General features: G+C 44.6%; 1 protein-coding gene across 1 annotated transcript in view; it reads right to left on the bottom strand.

Moving 5' to 3' along the window:
* The window catches only part of LOC146869596 (solute carrier family 60 member 1-like), a 214,227-nt gene that overhangs the window by 5,314 nt on the left and 183,870 nt on the right, over positions 1-25,043 (bottom strand). The window contains exons 7-9 of the mRNA XM_085607871.1: positions 24,582-24,729; positions 22,136-22,206; positions 21,874-21,994 (exon numbers count right to left, since the gene is read on the bottom strand). Coding sequence (XP_085463997.1) covers positions 21,874-21,994; positions 22,136-22,206; positions 24,582-24,729 — 340 coding nt within the window. The remainder of the gene's footprint in view (positions 1-21,873; positions 21,995-22,135; positions 22,207-24,581; positions 24,730-25,043) is intronic.

Genomic DNA, 25,043 nt, shown 5'->3' with positions numbered 1-25,043 from the left:
TATTACATCTTATAATCCTAACTGACTCAGGGAATATGGTAGAAATTCGAATTTAGTATGCCTGAACTCAGAATGACCAAATGCATCTTTTATTGAAGTTGGTTTTAATATTCTGTGTTTGACAATACCACTTTTAGAAAGTAGGTATTTTCTTGTCTAACCATTCAAACCTGCCTCTGCTAGGTTGTGTATTCCTTGTCTGGAGTTTGAGTGATAGGGCTGGGGGATTCCAGGAGTCAGGGTGAGTCCGCCCAGTGGTGAATAGAGAGATCTGCATCCAGATGGGAGGGAGGAGTTGCACCTGGGACCTGAATAGGACAGTGCCTGCCCCCCACAGTGCTGGTTCCACCCCCTGTGGTGCGTCAGATGTCTCTGCCCTGCACTGTGAAAGGAGAGAAGGAATCATGTCAACAAAGTGCTCCAGGGATGTGCTTTCCCTCCACAATGCTGGCTCCACCTCCTGTGGGGCGTCTGATGTTTCTGCCCTGCACTGTGAAAGGAAAGAAGGAGACATGTAAATAGAGTGCTCCAGAACTGGTTTGGACTGGGCAAAGGCCCCTCTGCCCTCAGAGGACAAAGGATTTGGGGGTATAAATATTGGGACCCTGATGCCAAGAAATTAGATCACTTTGGGAAACAAGAAGAAACTCTGCTGAGGAGAGGAACCAAGAAGAAACTGAGGAGAGACTATCCCTGAAACTGGGGGATTGGCCTACAGGGGTTGCCTACTGCCAAAGAGAGGAGAAAGGAACTTTGTGTGTACTTTTGCTCAACCTGTGAAGGATCTCCAAGGGCTTGGAAAAGAGCTTGCCTCCTGCTGAAGTCTCAGGAACAACAGACTTCACCCCCCAGCTCCCCAGAGTTCTTTGGAAGTGCCTGCTGCTGTTGTTGGGCCTTCTGAAGGACTGCGTGTCGCAGGGAGCTGGAAGCGCGACTCAAGAAGGAGAAGCATGCCGCAGTGGGAGCTGTTGTCGGAGCATCGCGTAAAGTGTGTCGCCGCTGCAGCTGTCGCATCGACGGGAAGCGTCTCGCATCAGCCAGGAACTGTCTCGCAACGCCGAAGAAGCATGTCGCCATCGCAGCCATCGTAGCTGACGCATTGCACCGCATCAAGAGAAGAGTCTCGCATCGAGGAAGAAGCGTGTCACCATCGCAGCCATTGTAGTTGTCGCATAGCACCGCATCAAGAAAAGCGCCTTGCATCCACGGAGAAGCGTGCCGCCGTCGGAGCTGTTGTCGTCGCATCGCGTAAAGGGGTGTCGCCGCTGCAGCATCACATCGAGCGGAAGCGTCTCGCAACATCGGAGAAGAGTGTCGCTGCCAAGGCCGCTCTCGTCGCATCGCGTAAAAGTGTGTCGCCGCTGCAGCTGACGCATCGAATCGAGTCTTCTCGCAACATCATCTTTGCACCATAATCTTTACGCATCAACATCGTTGCAACACTTTTGTTGCCCTGCGTGTCACATCTAAAACGTACATTGACTTAAAGTGTCACATTTAAGAACTAAAGAGAACTAAGCTAAATTCTACCATCTAAAGTAACAGTATTGTGTATTTTTGTCGTTTAATGGTCTTGTGGTAAATCTATATAAAGAATACTTATTTTCTATATAAAACCTGTGTGGTGTCCATCTGTAGTGTTGTCACTTGATTACTGTATGTGTTCACAAATGCTTTACACACTGCCTCTGAGATAAGCCTGTCTGCTAGTGCCAAGCTACCAAGGGGGTGAGCAGGGGTTATTTTAGGAGTGTACCCCTTTACCCTGACTAGAGGCGAGGGTCCCTATTTGTCACAAGTGCATACCTGTGCCAACTAGAGACCCCCAAGTCTAACAACTACCACTTGCGCTAGAGGTTTAGCATATAGGAGCTGCACCCATTGAATATATTTCGGGCCAAACCCCATCTTCTCCAGAACTGCCCAAAGATACGGCCATTCAATGGTGTCAAAGGCCATGGTGGCATCCAGGGAGACTATTACAGCTGGTTCTAAGATGGAGGCCACTCTGCCTAATACTCCATGCACCCTACGCAAGTTAAGCGCTTTGTTACGATGTGGAACGAAACCAGATTGATCTGGATGGACTAGAGTCTCGATCACTGTGATCAGACGGTTGGCCAAAAGCTTGGCCAGAATCTTGGGCTCTGCATTCAGGAGGGAAATCGGTCTGTACGACCCCCAGTCAGTTTTAGGTTTCCCCTTCTTATGGACAGTGATTATGGTGGCAGTCCTTTGGTCTATCGGTAGGAGCCCCTTTTCCCTTGAGTCCCCATACATGGCCTTGAGATATGGGGCCAGTCTGTCCGGTTTAAGTTTGTATAGTTCGACCAAAAGTCCATTAGGGCTGGAGGCCTTCCCCAAATTGATGGACCTGATTGCTTTCGCTATTTCCTCATTGGATATGTTGCTATCCAGAAAGTCACGGTTGTCTACCAAAAGCTTGGGCAGTGTTATGTCTGCTAGCATCTGACGGGAGTCCTCTATGGAATAGGGAGCAACTGATGAGTAGACAGCACCAAAATGGGCCGCAAACCTGTCAACAATGTCTTGGGGATCTGTGAGGGGGCTGCCTCCTCCCCCCCGAAGTTCCGGCACTAGACGGCTCTTGTTTATCCAACCAGGCTAGTAGTTTCCCGGCTTTGTCTCCCACCTCATATAACCGTCCCTGTGCAGCTCTCCCCAAGGCCCTGGCCAGTCGCCAATGCTCTATATTCCTGCTGTCGGAGCTTGAGATAGTGGAGTTTGTCGGGTGTAACTTCTGATTCCAGGTCAGTTTCTAATTGGCTAATCTCCGCTTCAATGGCCACTATCTCTCTATGGTAATCTTTTTTCTTCCCCGAGATTAGGGATAGGGCATGACCCCGAATTACTGTCTTGAAGGCTTCCCATAGCGTCTGTGGGGAGTCTACTGTGCCCTCATTGTCACTAAAATAATTATCTATTGCTGCGAGAAGTTCCTTGCGAATTTTAGGATCTCGGAAATACCATTGGTTGATTGCGGCCACCCGTCCCACCTGTTTGTAATTAAGAACCACATGAAGCCAGATTGGCGATTGGTCAGAAATACCCCTGGCCAGGTGTTTAATCTCATGGATGTGAGCAATCTGAGATGCGGGGATCAAAAAATAATCTATGTGTGAGAGGCTCCCGTGTGCCCCGGAATGGAAGGTATGCTGCACTGTGTTTAGGTGATAGGTCCGCCAGCTATCTACCATTCAGGAAACCAACATGATGTGGAGCTCACTCCTCGGGGGGGATGGCGATCTAGCTCGCCCGAGACTACTGAGTTGAAGTCCCCTCCCAATATTAACAGCCCCTCTGGAATAGCTAGCAACATAGTCCCTAAGTCTCTAAAGGTGGTGGCTTGTAAGCCAGGTGGCACATAAACCGACAGAAGTGTGATGGGGTGCCCCTCCCATGTGCCGGAGACCCCAATATATCGTCCCCGGTCGTCTGTCCATGTTGCCTGTACCACAAGAGGAAAGGATTTCTTCATCATAATACCCACCCCTCGTGAGCTCGAGGTGAATCCCGCATGGGCCAATAGAAGTTACTGATGCAGTGTGTACAACTAAAACCAAACAGAACACCCCCACCCAACAACCCTCCACCCCGCTGCCCTGCACTCTGGGCCTAGAACTGCCCATCGAAAACTTGCAGAGTGCCTGTCGCCCACGTAAAGAACTAAGAGTAGAAGAAAAGAGGGAAATAAAGCGCTCCGCTTCCCTGTCCCCAACAAAGTCAAAAGTACATCCCCCTTTAAAGAAATGTGTCAAGTCTGAAAGTGTCCACCCTAGTAAAGGATTAGAAATAAGGAACTCCCCACCCAAGCCCACCCCGTCCCAGGCCCCATTCACTCAATCCGGAAATAACTGCTGACACGGTCCTCTCCTCAGGCTGGTCGCCTGGACTCCTCATTCCATGGTGCTCGATCCAGTCTGCCACAGCTTCAGGATGTTCAAAAAACCATGCCCTCCCATCCGCCTCGACTCGAAGACGTGCTGGAAATAACATTGAATATTTCAGGCCTCCTCTGTCTCTAAGTACTCGTTTCACCGAGAGGAACGACCTCCTCTGCCTTTGTACCCTCTGCGTGAAATCCTGGAAAAAGGTTATGTCTGCATTCTCAAAACGGAGGGGGGCCCCCTTCCTGGCATTCTGAAGGATGACATCCCTGTCTCGAAAGTTCAGAACTCTGGCCAACATCCGCCGCGGGGGAGCGCCCGGCTTGGGACGGCCGTCCGGGACTCTATTTGCCCGCTCGATGACAAAGAACTTGCTGAGGCATTAAGGCTGTACATGTTTTAGGATATGGTCTTCAACAAAGAGGTCAGGGGACTGCCACTCTGATTTTTCTGGAACACCCAAAATGCAGAGATTGTTGCGCCGTAAACGGCCCTCGTAGTCTTCCAGTTTTAAGTCTGTGAGTTTGCGGAAGTCTTGTAATGCGCGGACTTCTCCTTGAAGCTGCGTGATATCCCCGACGAGACTTGTGGTAGTGATCTCCATCTGCTTGACCTTCTCGTTTAGCTTCGTCAGATCTGCCCTGATGAGGTTTACGTCAGTTGCCATTGAATCCATTTTATGTTCAAGGGAGGTTTTGACTCCGGTGATAGCGTCCATGACATCTTTTAGTGACAATCCCTGCTCCTCTGCACCAGAGCCACTTTGGGAGGCATCTCTGGACAGTCGGTTCTGTTGCGTGTCTGTAGGAACAGTGTAGCGGTCTAATTTGTTTGTTTGCGCCCCCTTGAGCTTCGGGCCCCGGAGCCTTTACTGCGGTCCATTGCGCTGCTGATCAGTCGCTCTGGCCCTTCCAGGTCACACAGGGCAGGTGTTGGCACGGTCTCTAATTGCACTATGCTGGTGAGTCCGTGGTATTGCAGACTCCAATGGCTCAGGTGAAGGGGGAACCAACACAGTCTCTGTTACCCCCTGAGGGAGCCCACTGCTGTATAGTGCAGCCACAGTTGATAAACCTGGTGTCAGGGCTGAAACTCGAGCCTCGCTAGACCCAATGTGCCCTCCTTCATGGGACGTCACTGGTGCTTGGCCATGCACAAGTACTGTCCGCTCGGGGGGGGTTCTCACCTGCTTTTCTCCGTGGCGATAATATTGCAGGGTCTTCTATGGCGCAGCTCGGGATGCAAACTGCCCGACCGCAGCACTCCCTCGGTTCTCGGTGGTGTTACGGGCCACAGCTTCAACACAATGGGCCCTTGTGTGTAGAGCCCAGCAGTCACTGTCCTTGTCTGCAGCCGCAGGTGGGAGGAGCATAACAATGCGCCACAGGCCTCCGTGGCGCAGCTCCGCCGTCTGCTGATTTTCGGCCCACCGCGCAAGGATGGTGCTGTTTCTGGGCCCTTTCTGCCCCACGGAGCCTCTTCACCGGACCTCTGCTGACTGTGGGTCACGGCGGGGTCCCGGTCTGTACAATGCAGTCACCCTTTCCCCCCAGCAGCGAAGTCTCCAGAATCTCGCACCGCTGCAAGAAGTCTTCCGCACAGCCGAGCCTCGCCCCGGCCTCCCGCGGCACTGTGGGTCCCGGCTTCTGATCAGCGAGCAGGCCTCACTGTTCCAGTCCCAGTATCTTCCTTCCCAAATGCCGGACGCGAGCCGGGATGGGCGGGATGGACACCGCTAAAGTTCCGATGCACGGGGCCACATTTAGAAGGTTCGGATGGAGGTGCCGGATAGACGTGTGGAAAAGTCGGGCGACGGAGCTCTACTCTATGCGGCCATCATGGATCGCTGCTTTGCCACGCCCCAAAACTTTTACATCTTTAAACAGAGTTACAGCGTTTGTATTGGGAATGGAAAAATACTTTAAAAACTGCCCTTTCCTTTTAAAAATACACTGAAGTACCTTATAATGCACTTTCTTTGTGGATTTGATCAATCTCAAAATGTCCTCAATATTAATATCATTTATAATCATTTAAGATTATCACCATTAACCCATGATCAAAGTGATGGTGTGCTACATGCCTATCTTTATATATGCCTTATATACAAAAACACATAATAATACATTTTAATATTGGGGGTGCTAGGCCCCACTCTCTGCTGGGGAATTGTAGTGTCAAATTATTGGTGAGAACATAACATCTATTTTGTTTTAAGTTGCATCAAAGATGCAGAGAGTCAGCAACATTAAATAATGGTAAAATCGACATCCATATTAAAACTACCCTATAATTAATTGTCAGAGTGAGTGAATGCCATTTCAATATCAGACATCCACATCGAATAGCAAAGGTATATAATTCAGATCCTATAGATCAGGTAAAACTGATCCCAAGATAGTACTTTGCTCGACTATTATAAAATTCTCAAATCTCTGTCTCCAATATTTCAGAAATGCAATTGCATATTAAAATGTCTGTTTCGCTTTATTTATTTATATCTGCCCAGTTCTTGAAGGTGTGAAAAACTCTTCAAAACTCTCTCCTTTAGCTCCTTATCTTGCTTCAGAAACTGCAATATTTCATTGGCTTACAATTGAATTTTACCCATATTCTGCAAAGGAGGATCTGGGGTATCATCATTTTAAATCGCGATAGTAAGTATCTCTATAAAAAGTGCACAAAAATGGGGGAAAAAGGACAACCATGTCTAGTTCCATGTTTAACTTTAAAAGAACCAGCTTCAAAAGAATTCAAATTCAATCTAGCCTCAGCATCACTATAGAAATTGCTTAAAATGCTTGTGAGCTGGAAGAGAAAACGGAACCTTTTTAATATACTAAAAAAACTGTTCCAGGACTCAAGGTCAAAGATTTTCTCAGTATCAAATAACAGCACCATGGCCAGAATGTGTTTGGTATTACAAATATCTATAGCTTCTATTAAGTAATTCACAATTGCATATAGTTGACACCTCGCGATAAAACTATTTTGATTCATTTGAATCAGCCAATCCTCCGCACTATTCACTCCATTTGCTATTTATTTAGTTAGCATTTTATAGGTTGAATTCAGAAGACTAATTGGACAAGATGAATTTGTATCTACGAGGTTCTTACCTTTTTTTTTTTTTTAAATGACAACTATCCCTATATTAAAATATAATTAGCAAGCTTTAGGAGTTTGGAATTCAAACCTTCTTAAAATGTTTTAAAACAAATTCTGAAGGAAAAGCATCTTCTCAGCAGCTTTCCCATTAGGGAGATTAGAAATTACTTTATTTAATTTGTCTATTGTCAAAGGTTCTAACAACCGCAGTTCATGTTCCTGATGGAACAAAGAAATAGGGAGCGCGATGACAAACCCTTCCAAATTATTTTGGGTCAATTTTCTGACAATTATTATAAACATTTAACAGACGAAAAAAGGAAGAGGAAAACAAACTGAACCTTAAACCCTGCATGGAGAACCCACAAAGGTAATAAAATTGCCCTCATACACTAGTTAGTGTAATGCAGGGTACTGATTATCCAAATTAACCCCATAAAATAGATTTTTAATATTGCTAAGGGAGCCCCAGAATAAAATTGAGAGAGTACTCTAGTAGTTAGTTTTATGTTTTTGTGTTGATGAGGTCCCACTAGTGGAGGGATATTCTGGTCCTCAGAAAAAGAAAAAAATATATTATGCTCCACACCAAGCATAGGTCTGCAGAGGAGTGTTGTAGCAAGTCCTATGATGAAGCATGACACTAACTAGTGTGTAAGGGCAATTTTAATACCTTTTAGGGTTTCCCACAGGGATTTAAGGTTCACATTGATTTTACTCTGCCCTTTTTCATGCGTGAAGTAGCTGTGCTTAGGAAGGACAAAGGAAGGACAGGACCTCTCACCCCTTAGGGAGTGTTTGTGAATTATTATAAATATTCTTATAGTGATTCAGAAAGACTGTATTAATTTCACTCCTACTCGTGAGCTGTGCACCTCTTTTGGGGAAATATTTAACACTAATCTTACTTCATGCAATTTTTTCCTGTGTTGCCTTGCCAACAGTCTGCTTAGAAATCCACTTCAAAGGGACTCTGTGCGTCCTTGTTATTGTAAGGTCTTGCAGGTACTCTGGAAGAACATATGTCCTTAACAATACCTCAACCACAAAGAAAGAAAGGCCCAACACAATCCTCTTTATGTTTGGGCATCCCGATAATTTGCAATTTAGAGCACCTCAAATGATTTTCCATTTTCTCCTGTCTATATTGAGATTAGATTATTAGTTTATCTAACTGAACATTTCAATCTATTGCGATAAGAAGTTTTTCTTCAGCTTCAGAAACGGGATCTTCTGGATCCTTGAGCCTGTTCCAATGGCTGATTCATCTTATTATCCATCTCATCCAAACACTCTTTAAGTGAAGCGACACTGTCGGCACGGAGGTGTTTCATCTCCTTATCATCCCCAAGATATTTTCTAGTAAGTAGACAAACTTTGGACTCATAATCTCAGTCTCAGATGGATCTGTATAGACTATAGACTTTTGTAGTAAAAAGTCAGCAACAGATTGTTGTTCACTGGTGTCCCCCACCTTCAACATCTCGGTACCTGACTGTAGCAGAGACTACTTCTCAACCGAGGGGAGAGAGTTGTTGATTAGTGTCTAAGGCCAAGCTCCTTTTGCCAGCTTCAAGTATTTGCAAACTGTTACGAACAGAAAATAGGGGAAATACTTCAGTTGGTCCCTTAAATTGTACATTATAATCATGCAGGGCATCATGCATTTTAAAAACATTCTTATAAGAGCCTGAATCATGTACAGCAGATGGAGAGCAAATATTCTGTTCATTGGAGAATGTCAGCTGTAACAAGGGCATAGAAATAGCTGCTACTCTCATCTCGCTAAGCTTGTTGCCCAATTTTTTAACAGGTTTAAAGTTGAGAGGCCTCAGACATGTCCCGGGAGGTTATCACAGCTGGTGCGTTATGTGGAAGCACCAATTCTGCTTGTGGGCTATTCATCTTTGAATTTTTGTATTTGACTTCCTTCATCAGTAGAGAGTAACAAGTTGTTTTAGAGGTCCTGGAAATGCTGCTTACAGTCTTCTCAGGCCTCTGTACCACTCACTGCGCTCTTTTTCCTCTCTACTAAAGTAGGACAACAATCCTGAAACACATGTCTAGAGATACACAGCACTGGCGGCACCAAAAATGTCATGATGTCATTGTTACAATGCACTGCATTTACCATACTGCACTTAGCGAACTGAGTGGTTTGATGAGAGGCAGTGTGCTCACTTCCCCCTTTGTTTGATAAGGCTCCCTTGATGCTGGTTGATGCACTTGTGCTCAGAGATAGATAGATAGATAGATAGATAGATAGATAGATAGATAGATAGATAGATAGATAGATAGATAGATAGATAGATAGATAGATAGATAGATAGATAGACAGATAGACAGATAGACAGATAGATAGATAGATAGATAGATAGATAGATAGATAGATAGATAGATAGATAGATAGATAGATAGATAGATAGATAGATAGATAGATAGATAGATAGATAGACAGACTGACAGATAGACTGTATTTTATTTTTCAGATTATTAAAAATCATTGCAATATAAAAAGAACAATAAAAAGTGATACATATCATGATCAAAAAGCACAAAATGTGACTCTGGTAGGGACCAGCTTAACTAAAGTGCAAGGAGCAATAATAATCACATATAAAAAAAGATTTAACCAGAATAAAACCAGCTCTAAAAAGGTTTGGACTGTCCCAAGAATCACTATAATTTCTACTGAATCTGTTACTGTTTCTAGGTGGGACAAGCCAGCCATGCAAGCATCCTGTATGTGGTTGTTTCTGATGCCAGCGGTATATCTCCGAAACATTGAAAAGCGAACACCCTGCTGAAAGTATTGCAATGGGACTATGATCCAGTGAACGATTTCAGCACATGCAACAACACTGTCTCCCCAGCCCCTTCAACCATGTTAAAGTGCCCAAGGAATGGGGTCTCAGTGATAATGCTACATATATGATCAAAGTTCCGTAACACCCAAAATACTAAAATTTGGCCTGTGGTTGTCAGTCTCTATCAAACAATGGAACCGGTATTCCGCCCCGTATAAAAACATCGATAAACAGGTGTAAGAATGTGATAAAACTTCAGAGCACCCCATAGAGAGTGTCCATCCAATAAAAATCTTAATAACACTTAGGATTAGGAGCTTGCAGTTACCAAAGTCAATGGTTTTTTAGCTTCTTTAAGGAATTTCGCACAACGACCCGATAACCTGGGTGAACAACCTTTACAACGCAACTTTTACACCGCACTACCATTACAACGAAACTATTACAACGCGAAATCTGTTACAACGCATGACATTACAACGCATGCTATTACAACGAAATGCACTAGATGGCGTGCTAACATTAGAAATAGTGTAGTTTTACTATCCAAACACCTTCCCTACTGCAACGTGGACTGGAGTTAGAATAGTAAATTATACATTTCTAATGTCAGCACTCCATCTAGTGTACGTCGTTGTAAAAGCATGCGTTGTAAAGGCTGGCGTTGTAACAGATCTTGCGGTGTAAAAAATGCGTTGTAACGGCATGCGGTGTAAAAGCATGCGTTGTAACGTCATACATCCGATAACCTGTGCTCAGTGAGCGCTACCGAGGCCTAAGAAGACTGTGAGCAGCATTTCCAGCACTTCTAAAGCAACTTGTTGCTCTCTACTGAAGAAGCTTGGGGAGAGGATGGAGTGCGGAGACAGAGAGAGGAATGCGGACTGCAGTTCCAGATCGGAGTGCACATCGAAGCGTCTGTAAGCACACCAGACTGTGAGCAGCATTTCCAGCACTTCTTAAACAACTTGTTGCTCTCCACTGAAGAAGCTTGGGGAGAGGGTGGAGTGCGGAGACAGAGAGAGGAATGCTGACTGCAGTTCGATGTCGGAGTGCGCATCGAAGCGTCTGTAAGCACACCAGACTGTGAGCAGCATTTCCAGCACTTCTAAAACAACTTGTTGCTCTCTAATGAAGGAGCTTGGGGAGAGGATGGAGTGCAGAGACAGAGAGCGGAATGCTGAGTGCAGTTCCAGATCGGAGTGCGCATCGAAGCGTCTGTAAGCACACCAGACTGTGAGCAGCATTTCCAGCACTTCTAAAGCAACTTGTTGCTCTCTACTGAAGGAGCTTGGGGAGAGGATGGAGTGCGGAGACAGAGAGAGGAATGCTGACTGCAGTTCCAGATCGGAGTGCGCATGAAAGCGTCTGTAAGCACACCAGACTGTGAGCAGCATTTCCAGCACTTCTAAAGCAACTTGTTGCTCTCTACTGAAGAAGCTTGGGGAGAGGATGGAGTGCGGAGACAGAGAGAGGAATGCTGGCTGCAGTTCCAGATCGGAGTGCGCATCGAAGCGTCTGTAAGCACACCAGACTGTGAGCAGCATTTCCAGCACTTCTAAAGCAACTTGTTGCTCTCTACTGAAGGAGCTTGGGGAGAGGATGGAGTGCGGAGACAGAGAGAGGAATGCTGAGTGCAGTTCCAGATCGGAGTGCGCATCGAAGCGTCTGTAAGCACACCAGACTGTGAGCAGCATTTCCAGCACTTCTAAAGCAACTTGTTGCTCTCTACTGAAGGAGCTTGGGGAGAGGATGGAGTGCGGAGACAGAGAGAGGAATGCTGAGTGCAGTTCCAGATCGGAGTGCGCATCGAAGCGTCTGTAAGCACACCAGACTGTGAGCAGCATTTCCAGCACTTCTAAAGCAACTTGTTGCTCTCTACTGAAGGAGCTTGGGGAGAGGATGGAGTGCGGAGACAGAGAGAGGAATGCTGGCTGCAGTTCCAGATCGGAGTGCGCATCGAAGCGTCTGTAAGCACACCAGACTGTGAGCAGCATTTCCAGCACTTCTAAAGCAACTTGTTGCTCTCTACTGAAGGAGCTTGGGGAGAGGATGGAGTGCGGAGACAGAGAGAGGAATGCTGGCTGCAGTTCCAGATCGGAGTGCGCATCGAAGCGTCTGTAAGCACACCAGACTGTGAGCAGCATTTCCAGCACTTCTAAAGCAACTTGTTGCTCTCTACTGAAGGAGCTTGGGGAGAGGATGGAGTGCGGAGACAGAGAGAGGAATGCTGACTGCAGTTCCATATCGGAGTGCGCATCGAAGCGTCTGTAAGCACACCAGACCAGTTTTCTTCTCTCAAAACCACTGAGCTCAGCCTGCTGTATGTGCAGGTTTTATGGGTCTCATATCATCAGTTATATCTTCAACAATATAATAAATACTTATTGGACTTCAGAAAAAAATTAAAGACTCTGCTTTTTAATTTATCTTCCTGTTAGTTAATTTGGTGTTGTCATGGTTATTGTGTTCTCTTTTTCTTCTCTAGTCTATCCCTGGCGCCGGGAAACCCACTGCGGGTAGCTGTTGCGCATTATAAGTTTATAAATAAATAAATAAAAATAAACAGTGTCATTGTGAAATCCATTGGTGCATACAGAAAAGATGCTGCATTCTCTAGCCATATGCACTCTCATATACCATATGTCTAGCTGGAAACTTGCACTCAAATGATGCTCCCCTACAGAATCTGAAGGGGGCCCCCTGAGTTTTTCATTTTTCGCCGATATTCATTGTCCTTGGGTGGAATGGGTCGATCTGAAGGGTTTTGGGATTTCTAAGGGGTTGTGCCCCCCCCCCACCTGTGCGGCTGGGGCTGCAGGGGTACCCAGTAGTGGGTGGATGAAAGAATGTATGCATGGGTGAAAGGGTATACGTGGTTAGGATAAAGAAAGGGTGAAAGGATGCATATATGGGTGAAAGCATGGGTGAAAGAATGGATGGGTGAAAGGCTGTGTGGGTGAGAGAAAGGTTGGAAAAAGGGTGGATGGGTAAGAGGAGGAATGGGTGGGTGAAAGAGCGGATGGGTGAAACAATGAGGAAAAGGGTGTATGAGTGAAATTATGTGTGAGTGGGAGAACGGATAGGTGAAAGAATGCATGCGTGGGTGAACGGATGGGTGAAAGGGTAGAGGGCAGAAAGGATTCATTGAAAGGTTGAGTGAAAGGATGTATGGGTGAGTGAAAGGTTGGGTGAACAAGTAGGTCTGTGAGTGAAAGAGTAGGTGAAAAGGTGGATGGGTGAAAGGGTATATAGGTGAAAGAATGCATGGATGGGTGAAAAGATAGGTGGATGGGTGAAAGGATGGGTAAAAGGGTGGATGGGTTAAGGAATGTGTGGGGGAGTGAAAGATGGATGAAAGGGTTGATGGATGAATGGATGCACTGGTGAAATGATGGGTGAAAGGATGCATGGGTAAATGGTTGAAAGAATGCGTGGGTGAATGAGTGAAAGGATACGTGGGTGGGTGAGTAAATGGATGAAAGGATGATGAGTGAAAAGATGTGTGGGTGGATGAAAGGATGCGTGGGTGAGTGAATAGGTGAAAGAATGGATGGGTAAAAGGATGGGCAAGAGGGTCGATGGGTGAAAGGATGGGTGAAAGGGTGAATCTTCGTTCCATCACTGCTTTGGTTCAAAGGGGAGGTACTTTAATTTTCTGGCTACTTCGTTGTCCTCAATTACCCATTTTGGATAAGAATGGTGGGAAAGAGTCCGCAGTTAGCACAGACTTATCACCCTGTGTTGTGTTCGGGAGCCTAGCAATTTTGTTTGTTGAAGCACAGGCCAGATAGCCATAATTTTGAAGTAGGGTCGGGTAACGATGCAAAGAATTTTGCGCAGCAACTTCACACATATAATTTTTTTTAACTCTGCAAGCTTCTGAAGTTTAGAAAAAAGTGAGAAGTACAGCGGTGGTTTATTTATTAGGGTGTGTGGGTGCTGCGCCCATGTTTGTTTTGTTGCCCCAGGTCCCATATTAAATATTATGATTCACTGATCATTTTTCCCTAGCTGCAGTGTACTGTTTTTACTTCAGCAGTTAGAGTCATGGCGGGTGTACGAGTGTGGAGCTTAATTAAATGATTGACACAGCCAGGTTCATGTGGGCCTGGGGTGAAGTGCGCATGTCAGGTTGCCTTACCGTGACTAACTCCACATGTGCACTTGAACCCTCTCCTACCTGCCCAATGTTAGGATGTTGGGGGATTTCTGCCACAGCCCTCAATCTCTTAAGGAGCGTTGGAAGTGTTGGCAGTGCGTGACCGGGCCAATCATTGCGCTGCTCTCATGCTTCTCCTAACAGAAACAGCAAAGGAGCAGCATTTCGATTGGCGCAGGCGACGCGTCACGTAGGGGTGCGAGTCCTGGGACTGGAGGGCCGAGCCGTTAACAGCCATGCATGCCAGAAGGCAGCATGCTCGAAGTCAGGTGTCGCCATTTTAAAAAACTCAGCAGCCGACCTTCTGCTACTGTTGGCCTCTTTGGTAAGGGACCTTGCTTACAACAAAAACGTATTTTATTGTGTTTTGGCGCTGGCGGACAGTAAATCACTCGTGGTGGCAGGTGTGTGAGTGTAGTGTGGTGGAAAACAAGCAACGCATTACTGCTGCGTGAGAGGAAACCTCGTGGGAATGCACTGTATCTACGTTTCACCTGAGTGAAAGCCTTTAAACCTCTCAACCCAGTTAGACAGATGTCCCCAGAGCTTTCACGTTACATTTCATAGTCAGGAGGTGATTCAGATAAGTCACATTGGGGCATATCAGCAACGAGGTGATACAAAATTATCGCCGCTTTTGCGTCCGTTTTCGGGCGAAAAGCGTAGATAATTTTATCGCCTAATCAGCAAGGTCACGCTATCGCGCCAGAATTCTGAACGCCCAGCTTTGCATTTCTAATGAGATGCAAAGTGGGCGTTCCTGCCCTGACATGACTGGAGAAATGTCGCTAAGCGACATTTCTCCTATCATCAAGCCCCACGCTATGAAGCATAGCAGCAAGAAAAGTAGCAAAAACCCCGGTTATCGCTACTTTCCTTACACCTGCTTCAGGCCTGACTTAGCCATGATATCTTATGGAAGGTGGATATCATGGCTACGTTTGCTATGCCCTATCAGCAAGCTAACGCCAAACTTCGTGAGATTATTGCTGGGTTTCCAGCGATAATCTCACGTTTGGCAGTTAGTGCTAGGATTTTTATCGCTTTTGAGATAAGCGTTGCTAATAGCACGCTATCTCAGCGATAAAAATCCACGTTAGCTGGCGATAATTATCTGAGCGCTAAGTGCACTTAGCGATAATAATCGCCGGTCCTTGATGATATGCCCCTTAAATACTTGGCAGAATTTTAGTCAAAATGGTTATTTCTACACATAGCACTAGAAACGTTAGCGCAAATCACGGCTACTCTGGTTCACCAAACTGGATGGTCCTGGGCTAATCGCCTTTTCCTACTCTAACCGTTTCCTTATTAAATGGCAAAGTGCATACATACAGACTGAAAACTATTACCTATTAAAACGTTTATATAAAATAATGTTCAGCTATTGAGTGTGGTTACTTTAACAAAACCCTTGAAGTTTCTTTTTGTTTACAAGTTTCTAATGCATTGAATATTTTTGTTAAATAAAACAATACCTTTTCCTGTACAATGCGGGCTTTGCCAGTGAGTTTCACAATAAGAGGAAGAGAACTGCAATAGTTTCCCAAGGTGACCTCATTTTAGGAGTGAGCTGCAGTTTATCCTTAAACTCAGGAATTTATCTGAAAATGGTAGCTGAAACTTTTTGAGAAACAGCTTTAAAATATAATATTAGACACCTGCTGCTTGTTTAAGGAGAAGCCTTCAAACCCTATCCACGTGTACATGTTCTGTCCAAAATATCATCACAGAAAATGTCTTATGGCTTTGTAAAAAAAAAAACACAAAAGGAAACAGGGGCGGCCTTTCAGGAACCGAAAGAGCTGCCATCAGTGACAAGGAGCGCACATGCTTCTCCTCCAAGCTTCTCAAGTACAGCGCAACAATAATATTGACAGATCTCTTACAGCGCATTAATCCACCGATCTGGCTCTTCGACTTTCAAAACTAGGCGCTTCAGATTCCACATGGATCACAGCAGCTGGAGGTTCTTTCAGCGAGGAAAAATCTGTGTGTGCCAGGGATAGTGCCTAGAAGGACTTCTTGGCCAAATGTTTATAGCTGCGGTAACTTCAGCCCACTAAGGGGTATATTATCAAGACAGGCGATAAAATTATCGCTGCTTTAAAACGGCGATAATGGGCTTGATAATATGCTCTATGGAATTTCAATTGAAGCCCATGTTAGATGTGAAGAACATCTAACATGGGCTTAAATTGGAATTCCATAGAGCATATTATCAAGCCCATTATCGCCGTTTTAGCGGCAGTTTTCTGTCTTGATAATATGCCCCTCAATAGCTTCTATTTCCCCACGTAGATATGTGCGTTCTGAGAACATTAAAGTTTCATTCCCATCTGCTTGAAACAAAGATGCATTTTGATTGCTTAGTTTATGGCCCTAACTTAATTGAGCACTTTATTTTCTCTGGCTAATATTTGCTTTCCAGCCTCTGGCTCTGAGGCACGTCCAATCTGGGCACCATCTGAGCTCTGGAGCAAAGGCTGACGGCAGTGTGAATTTGGTCACAGTGATTGTCAGGTGTTCAGAGTACTTGGTCATTCAATCCCCCGAACTCCACTTATGACAGTCGGGCTCGCTTGCTGCGCACGTTGGCCACAAGGCACTCATCCAGAACTTTTACGCCCAACCGCTTTCAAAAGTCACCAGCCGCCACTGGACGAATAGCCTCTTTGGCCACCTTGCGCGGCAGCAGGAACATATTTCCGCTGAGACTCAGGACCAAGGAGGGCGCAGTTTGGAAGCAAGGCATTGCAATTCCCTGCCACCGGAAGTTCTGCCCACTAGGGGGCTGGAATCGTGGCAGGAAAGTGTCAGCATGTGTCTCTGATGAGAAGCAACTTTTTAAAACTCTGCTGTGTCCAGCTAAGGGCGGCACTTAGTGGTGGTAGGTTGATTGAAACCAATGTGCTGCCAATTGTCCTTTGGTACCACCTTATGCATCAAATGAATCCTTGCCACTTGACGCTGCCCTTCCCTGCTTTGACATTCAACTGCAGGAAATCCTCTAATATGCACGTTCCAAAGAGTGGTGCCGAGCTAGAGAATTGTAAGGGTCAACTCAGTCAGCCCCAGCGAATCACGAAACGTTGCCGACTTCCCCTACGGGTGATATTTCAGGACTTTATATGAATTAATGGGCAACGTTTACATTTCACCCACCCCTAGTTAGGAAGGGAAAGCAACATTTGCATACTTTTTCACAAAACGGCTGATAATAATAAAACGCTCCTAAGCCAATCAGATTTGATTGATTGTTCAAATATGTGTTTGTGAGCGACTGACGACCACAACACACAAAACGTCACAAAAATGTGTTTTAATTTTCGCATAAAATACTGAACGGAATTAAACAGAAACCAATGTCAGGCGGTTAGTTGGACCAAAGTCTATATTCTTCTGATGAACTGATGTACATCTGTTCACCGTTTTGTTCTGTGTGCGTGAGGAAAACTTCTTCACGGACCGCCTATAAAATGTACCCCCATCATAACCAGTCGGCTGGAAAACTTTCCAGCACAGTCGTTAATGCGTGTATTTTAGAAATAAACTTTAATGCAGATTCATCAAATGGGCAGTTATCAGTAATCGAAAAAATCCCTTTTAATATAAAGTGCAGCCTTAACAATCCTGCAGATATTATCAGAAACTCTCTAATGCATACTATTGTTTATGAATGCATATAAAGAATAACGTATTATTAAATGTACACTATCCAGTTATATTTTTCACTCCATATACAGTAGCAGCTGCTACTGGACGGGGGTAGTGGGGCAGTGGATTGAGGAGAGAATTAAAATAAAAGGACTTGCCTGGAACGACCAGCAGCCGCTTCTCCTCCACCCTCGTCCTCTTTATCTTCCTTCTTCCTGTCCCGGTAGGTAGCAGGAAGCACCCGTGCACCAGGCTCCCCTGAGCCAATTACAAAGCTGCAATGCAGCGCTGTGATTGGGCTGAGTGCTGTGGACCGGTGCTCAGATGGGGACAGGGAGCCTGTGCATGCTTCTCACCAGGCTGTGTAATGCAGCCTGCAGGGGAGGATGCAAAGTGCGCATGAAACATCCTTTACCCCGCATGTGTTACTCCGCATGCCATTCACCCTACATTTTTTACACCACAAAATATTTTACAACGCAGGGCTTTACACTGCAAACTATTACAACGCATTCCCCAAACTAACCCCCCGGTGGAGTAAGAATAGTAAATTGCGTTGGAATGGGAAATGCGTTGTAATGGATTGAGTTGTAAAGCCCTGCGTTGTAAAATATTTTGTAGTGTAAAAAGTGCGAGGTAATGGCTCGCGGAGTAAAAGTGTGCGAGGTACAGTGTCCTATTAGTCATGAGCAGTTAAGAAGTGCAAACCACTCTACCCCTGCTCTGGCCATTCCCGCCACTGACTGCAATAGGAAAAATACAATGATAATAATGTCACACTATTACCATTTCATTTTTCCTTCTGAGCAGTGGGGAGCTACGACTGTCCATATGGTCAAGGGACCCCTCGATGACTTACACAAACTTAATGCTTTACAACAGGAGCTACTTTATCTCACATAACATCCGGCAGGGTACCTGACATGTTTATACATTAATGTAGTCCAGGTCTCCACCGTATCACAGGTTTCACGCAGAGGATGAGCAGCCAGGAAAACCTTTAGCATGAATTTCCCCACAGATGGCATAAAGGACACAGGTCCTTGAGCTCGGAGCCCCGCATCATCTGATCCGCAGATAACAGGCAGACAATGGCTGCTGGAACCGACGACCCACCTCTGGCCCATTCATGACGATGAGCTTGCACATCATCTATTTGTGATTTGTGGGTGACAAATGCCTTGTGAGTACTTCCGGTGCATAATACACCCACACACCTAGGGACCGGCAGGCAGAGAGGAGGCTCAGCCTGGCAGTCCAGCCCTCCATGAAGAACAAAGCAGCAGGTACACCCCTCCAGCTATACCATGTAGGGGCTCCCATGAACATATAGAAAGAGGGCCAGAGGCCTCATGATGTCAATAGAGGAACCCTGCTAGTTCAGCTTTCTGCTTCGTGCAATGCATGTCACTGCACAAACATTTAGAGGACGATGTGTGGGAATCTGATCCAGAACACTAGCCCTCGTGGCTTGCAAGAGCCTTGTTGTATGGAGGCCTTACATTGAGAGAGGGTAAGTATTTGTTTCCTGCTTGCATTGCATTTTTCCCTGCAGGAATCCTGTGTCACTCCATCAGGAAAAGGGCTGGTGCCACAGGGCATATCTCTGTTCATCGCTCTGTGAATGAAGGATGAACCCAGATCTGTACCTGCTTTAGCCCTTAGCCCAACTAACACCGTAGATTTTGTACCTGGGGCAGACAAGTGTACGTAGAGGAATTCATACACATGTATCACATTTTAAAAACATGAGCAAATTTGTTTTGAGAGTTTATGTATGAAATAAGGCTTTTTGACTATCAGTAAAAAATACAACCCATATTGGCCCTTAATTTGTCGATGAGAGGGAACTTTGATGTTCGACTCTTGTACACGTTGTGTACATATGAAGCCTCAAATGCTGCACAGATTGTATTCTGATATTTTTTGAGACCTCCACTCAATAGATTCTGATATTTTTGAGACCTCCACTCAAGAGATGCTTCCCACTCTAAACCACATGACAAGGTATCAATGAAATAAAAGATGCACTTTTTATATAAAATCCTGTGTACATGTAGAGTGATTCTTATACTATGAAGAAATGTGGATGGGTTAAAAAGATCTTATTAGTTTAAACGCGAGGAGATAGTCCTTTTTTTGCTAACCAAAACCTGTTAGTTTAAGTGAGTGGTCTACAGATAGCTCTGTAGTGAGACTTTAATTCAGTAGTGAACAAACTGGGGTCTATGACACGTAGTGGTAGGTCGCGGGCTGGTACGAGACAGGCCTTTCTTCTCGGTATATTCCAGCCGGTAAATCATGTGTAATGTACGTGACTGTAGGTAGCAATGCCACGTTCATACAGCTCTTAAGATAAGAGCCTTAATGCAGTTTTACCGGGGTAAACTCCCCCATAGAACAGAAATTCTTCCTCCCTCTGTTTTTTAATCTACCAACATTCGGACTGCTATAGGCAAAATAGAACAAGGGGCCTATATGCGTAGGGAGTGATAAGAGATGTATTCTATAGGCACTTAGGTAATTCTAATGATACCTTGTGATTGTAGACCCTAATAATAAGAAGGGAAATACTACAGCGACATCTCGATAAAGAAGTTGTATTAAGTCCATAAGAAGACGACAAAGAAGTGTGTAGGTGGCATGGCAACTTCAGTGTGTATATTCTCAAGGTAAAACAAGGATTTTATTAGCGCTTTATCTAACTGAATGAATTCGAGCTAGGTACTATTCTGACCCATATCAATTATATTTCCTAGGTGGATTAAGACACTTAACAAAGGACCTGACCATCCTAAGGGTGAATGAATAGCGATCCCTAATAAATAAGGACGTTACTACAATAGAAAGAATAATTCAAAGACAACAGTCTAATACTATAATGGAAGGTGAGAGACTCTTGTTTAGACCAACATACCAACAATTGGCTAGACTAGGCAAAACTGATTTTATAAGTAAAAAACCTTTTCTTTCTGTCATTGACAGAATAAACCAAGGATGTGGCAGACCATCGACAGGACATTCTTCTATTAGATATTTGGAAATTTCTGATCGAATTGATGATAGCCTGCCTCAATTAGGAAAGGTGAGGTCTTATCGGGTCATGCCCTATTAGTCTTGGAGGACATTAATTGTTAAAATGGTGAAAGTGATGCCCCTTTTGGGTCATGGTAGAGATGTTTGGGAGTAAATGTAATTAGTCCGAGAGTGTAACAGTGTGGGTAACCCAGTGATAGGATGGATTGTGACATGCAGGTGAATGCAACTACAAGGGAAACATTGCTTGTGCACATTAAGTCAGATTAGGTTTGTCATTTTATGTTTTAACACATAGGTACAGATCTACTACTGTGCCAGTCCTTGATGTTTCTTCTCTCTCTTTTTTAAAAATCACCACATGAGAGTCATGATTTTGGTCTTGATAAAGATGGAGGTATAATCAAGCCATCGAAACGCGTCGACGCCTATTTTTCTACATCAATCTGTTTTCATGGGCGACTAATAACGAGTACTAAGTACGACAGTACCAGGTTTTACGTCCCATATATGGCTACTACGGATGGGTTATATCTTTAATGACATATTGTTTTTGTCTATATTAGTGACTCTCATTTTTTATGTTTTTTTTAGCTAGTGTTATGAATTTAGGCCGCTCATTTTTATTGTCAGTTATTATTGTTTGATGGTAAATGATCATCTTTATGTAAAAATGTGTTTGCCTTCAATATATGTTGAACAATTAATAAATGTATTTTTTAAGTCTGATTTACAGAAGTTGATAGTCTTGTTTTATGCATTCTCGCCTGCATGTACTACAGTCCTCCCCGGTGGTGGATGAACGAATGAGACCATTAGGTTTGAGTCAGGATACGTGTGTGATAAATTCTACATATACTTCATTATTTAGTCCAAAGGACATTTCATTGATTCACTTAAAAAGATTCACTACAACCGTGTGTTACACAATTTCAGTGTATTTTCATGGTCGTTGATACCTACGCGTGGCTTGCATAATTCGTTTAAATTACAGCTTTATTTGCATCATTACTTAGATAGAATGCAACCTCAGGCTTCTGCGACTGCATAAACCAATCAGAGCCAGAAACCAAAGGGTAAAACATACATATTTGTTATTCACAGTAGAACTTGAACCAACTAATATCGCTTTAGTCTAAGTATTGAAAACAGTAAAATAACTTAGTTGTGGCGCCTTGAAAGCTGTTTTCCTTACCAGAAGGAGGCCTTGGGTACACACGATGAAAGCACAGGAACATCAAGTAGAAAGCGAAAGCCATGCATCCAAACAGCAGCCCACAGACCAAGAAACTGTAGCTGCCCTGCTCAAGGATCACCTGTAGGGAACACACACCACACAGGGCCCTAAGTGAAAATCGTTGAACAATCCCAGAGTGAACTGTGTCGTCTACAGTGGCTGGTTACGGGGAGGTACATTTGATTTATGATGGAGTTAGAGGAAGCCTCCAAGTACTTACCGAACCAACCAACATCTGGAGAACCATCTCACCAATCCCAGCGCCAGTCACCAGCACTGTAGTGGCACAACCTGGGGAAAGGGCACGAGGGGACATGGCTCTGGTGAGAAAGCTATGCAGATACAACAGCCAACAAAAAACAATTCAAGACGCTGAAAAACCCTATGATTGTTTTTACCTGAATGCCCAACTCTTGTGATGTGTGGATGTGCCACGTGTCGCATCTATACACAATATGGACAATGTTTGGAGTGAGGCTAGACTTGTGAAGCTCTGTGTTCATCTGATATGGCAAGCACTCCCACTTTAGGCTGCAATGACAACCTTTATAGGGCCAGCTTTCTTCATAATTGTATAAGTATTTATTGAATCCGATATTGAACCATACCCTGGGTTTCTTATTCTTCGAATGCAATAATTAACTACAAATACTAGTTTTACCCCCAAAATGTAGCATGCTAGGCGGATTTTGATGCTTCCTGTACCAGAATATGCTTTTTACCGGGTAAATGTTTGCAGGTTCAATCTGACGTAATTTATCCTGTGAAAAACCAGATTATCGGATTTTTCTCATATACTCATTTCTGACACCTGTGCAACCGATGGTATACAGTTATGTCGAAATTTTATGAGGTGCTTAAAACGGAGGCCTCTCGTCGTGTTTTTACCGACATTATCTGACAGCCTGCACGCGCTCTCGGAAACCCCGAGCTCTCACGTCAAGAGCATTCAAGAGGCGTCTGAACAAAGAGCTCTTACTGGCACGAGGGAGGATGAGGTGGGCTCAACGCTGAGCGGGCGGCAGGGAGTACAGCACCCTCAAATTTAGGACATAATCTCCCTACACCCAAAGCAAGTAAAAGACGATCTGTTAAGTAGAGGTCAAGCCCATGGGAAAATCAAACGCTAAGCAGGTGTGTTAACTAAATATCAGGAAGGGCAGGGGGACCTTTCCTTCCTCTAACACTCCTCACACTCTTCTTCACCACACTTCCTTCCCTCCACCCTCCTTTGACCTGTGGGGGAAAGATACTTCCATCTAGGAACACATGAAGCTTCGTCAAGAGACAATTTGTATACTCTCCACCTGAACTATTGTGAGCATTTTGTCAGTCCCCACTTGATTTTCTATCTTCATTTGGCCCCTTTGAAATAATTGAAGGAACTTTGTATTCCTTCCAGAGACACTGGCGCTTTGGTTTTATTTTCCACTTATAATTTAATTCTATCTCATCCACCTTATTTTGCAGTTTGGGTGTATTTAAAAATAACGCTTTTTATACTTCACTGGTAAGACCAGTGTCCATATGTTCAGCTTTCGCCAATGGTGCTGAATTCTAGCGCTTTGAAATCAGTCATTAATTCGCTACCACCTGATATCAAGCTCTTCACCTCACTCCAGCTCAAGAAGCCATTTTTTGATTGAAACAAGGCAGAGGTAGAACACTGTGTACACATAAAATCCGCATCTTGAAAATGGGCAATTCACATTTCCTTAGTTGCTCTTCAGGGGTCGGCAGTATCCGGGAATGCGTCATCCCATTAGACTAGTAACATTCAGGGGACATAGTTATAAATAATCTGTCCTAAACCCCCAGGAAGTATCATCTCTGGGCAGCAGTATTTCGATAATTGACTGATCAGGTCAGAAAGCAGCAATCAACATAATAGGATTTCATTTTTAGGTCGCGCATGGACAGCGCATGCGCTGCTGCTGCAAGGCATGCAGTGTTGGAGTATGGCTTTGAAGCCCCACCTACTCTCCGCCCATATTTTTTATTGGCTTGTATCACTGTCCTTTGTAAACGCTGGCCCTCTTTGGTACAGCCTTGTCTGTAACCTTCCATGGCGACTTATCCTTTTACTTCTGTTGCAACACAGTATGTCTTATTTAGTCTGTAAGCACTATTTTCTTCAATGAGTTTTTCCTACTGCAGGCACGACGTGCTTTCCTCGCCATGCGCACTTTCATTTTCGAGCTGCTCCAGACAATGGCAGCCACTTCTTTAAAGTGAAATAGATCTCGCATTTCCAAGAGTTTGAGCTATTGCCATTGTAAATGACAATAGCTTAAACTCTTGTAAATGCGAGACCTATTGCAATGCAAATGCTTGTTATTAGTGAAATCAAAAACTATTAGAGTCTTTGCCCTCATCCTTCTTTCAATCTCTCCGAATGCAAAATCAGTGCACACTGTTTCAGAAACATGCCTGTACTTCTTAGATGCAGGGGAACAATGGCTACCATTAAATCTGCAGAGATGTTTGATTTGTATACTATGTTTGAAATGCACAATTGAAGTAAGAAATACAATTATGATGAGCACCTAAACATCAGAGTAATAAATATTTATTAATTATTAGGGTAAGAATAGAATGAGTGGGTTTGCCCGACCACCGTCTCCTTTTACGGCTACTGTAAACCACAAAGACCGAAGAGCACCTACCTTTGTAATTGAGGATGTCTTCGGTGTAGGCCAGCATGCTGGGAAAGGTGCTGCTAAGGAAGAAGCCGAGGGATGCTGTACCCAGAAACAGCAGGATGGTGCTGTAGGGGGAGATGAGCAGGAGCAGGAGGGTCAGCAGCACTCCAGCCTGGAAGGATAGCATGCCCATGTGTGAGTAGAAGGCAATGCTATACTGTACAGCTCAACCCATCCTGCCCAACAAAGCATGCCAGGCACACACACGTGTGCACCCCCACACACACGCAAGCACACGCAAGCACACACACACACTTGCACCCACACACACTCACACACACGCACAGACTTAAACAAGGCAGGCATGAATGCCCAGGCAGGTGTGAATGCACAGACCAATAATATTTTTATGCCTTTATCATGGCTAACATGAAGTCATACAGCGGAACTAATCACGGGTGCAAAATGCATTCACCACATCATCGT

Source organism: Triturus cristatus, chromosome 1_1, assembly GCF_964204655.1.
Source record: "Triturus cristatus chromosome 1_1, aTriCri1.1, whole genome shotgun sequence".
NCBI classification, from domain to species: Eukaryota; Metazoa; Chordata; class Amphibia; order Caudata; family Salamandridae; genus Triturus; species Triturus cristatus.
Note: the sequence above shows the minus strand (reverse complement) of the source record. Positions and strands in the feature narration are given on the sequence as shown.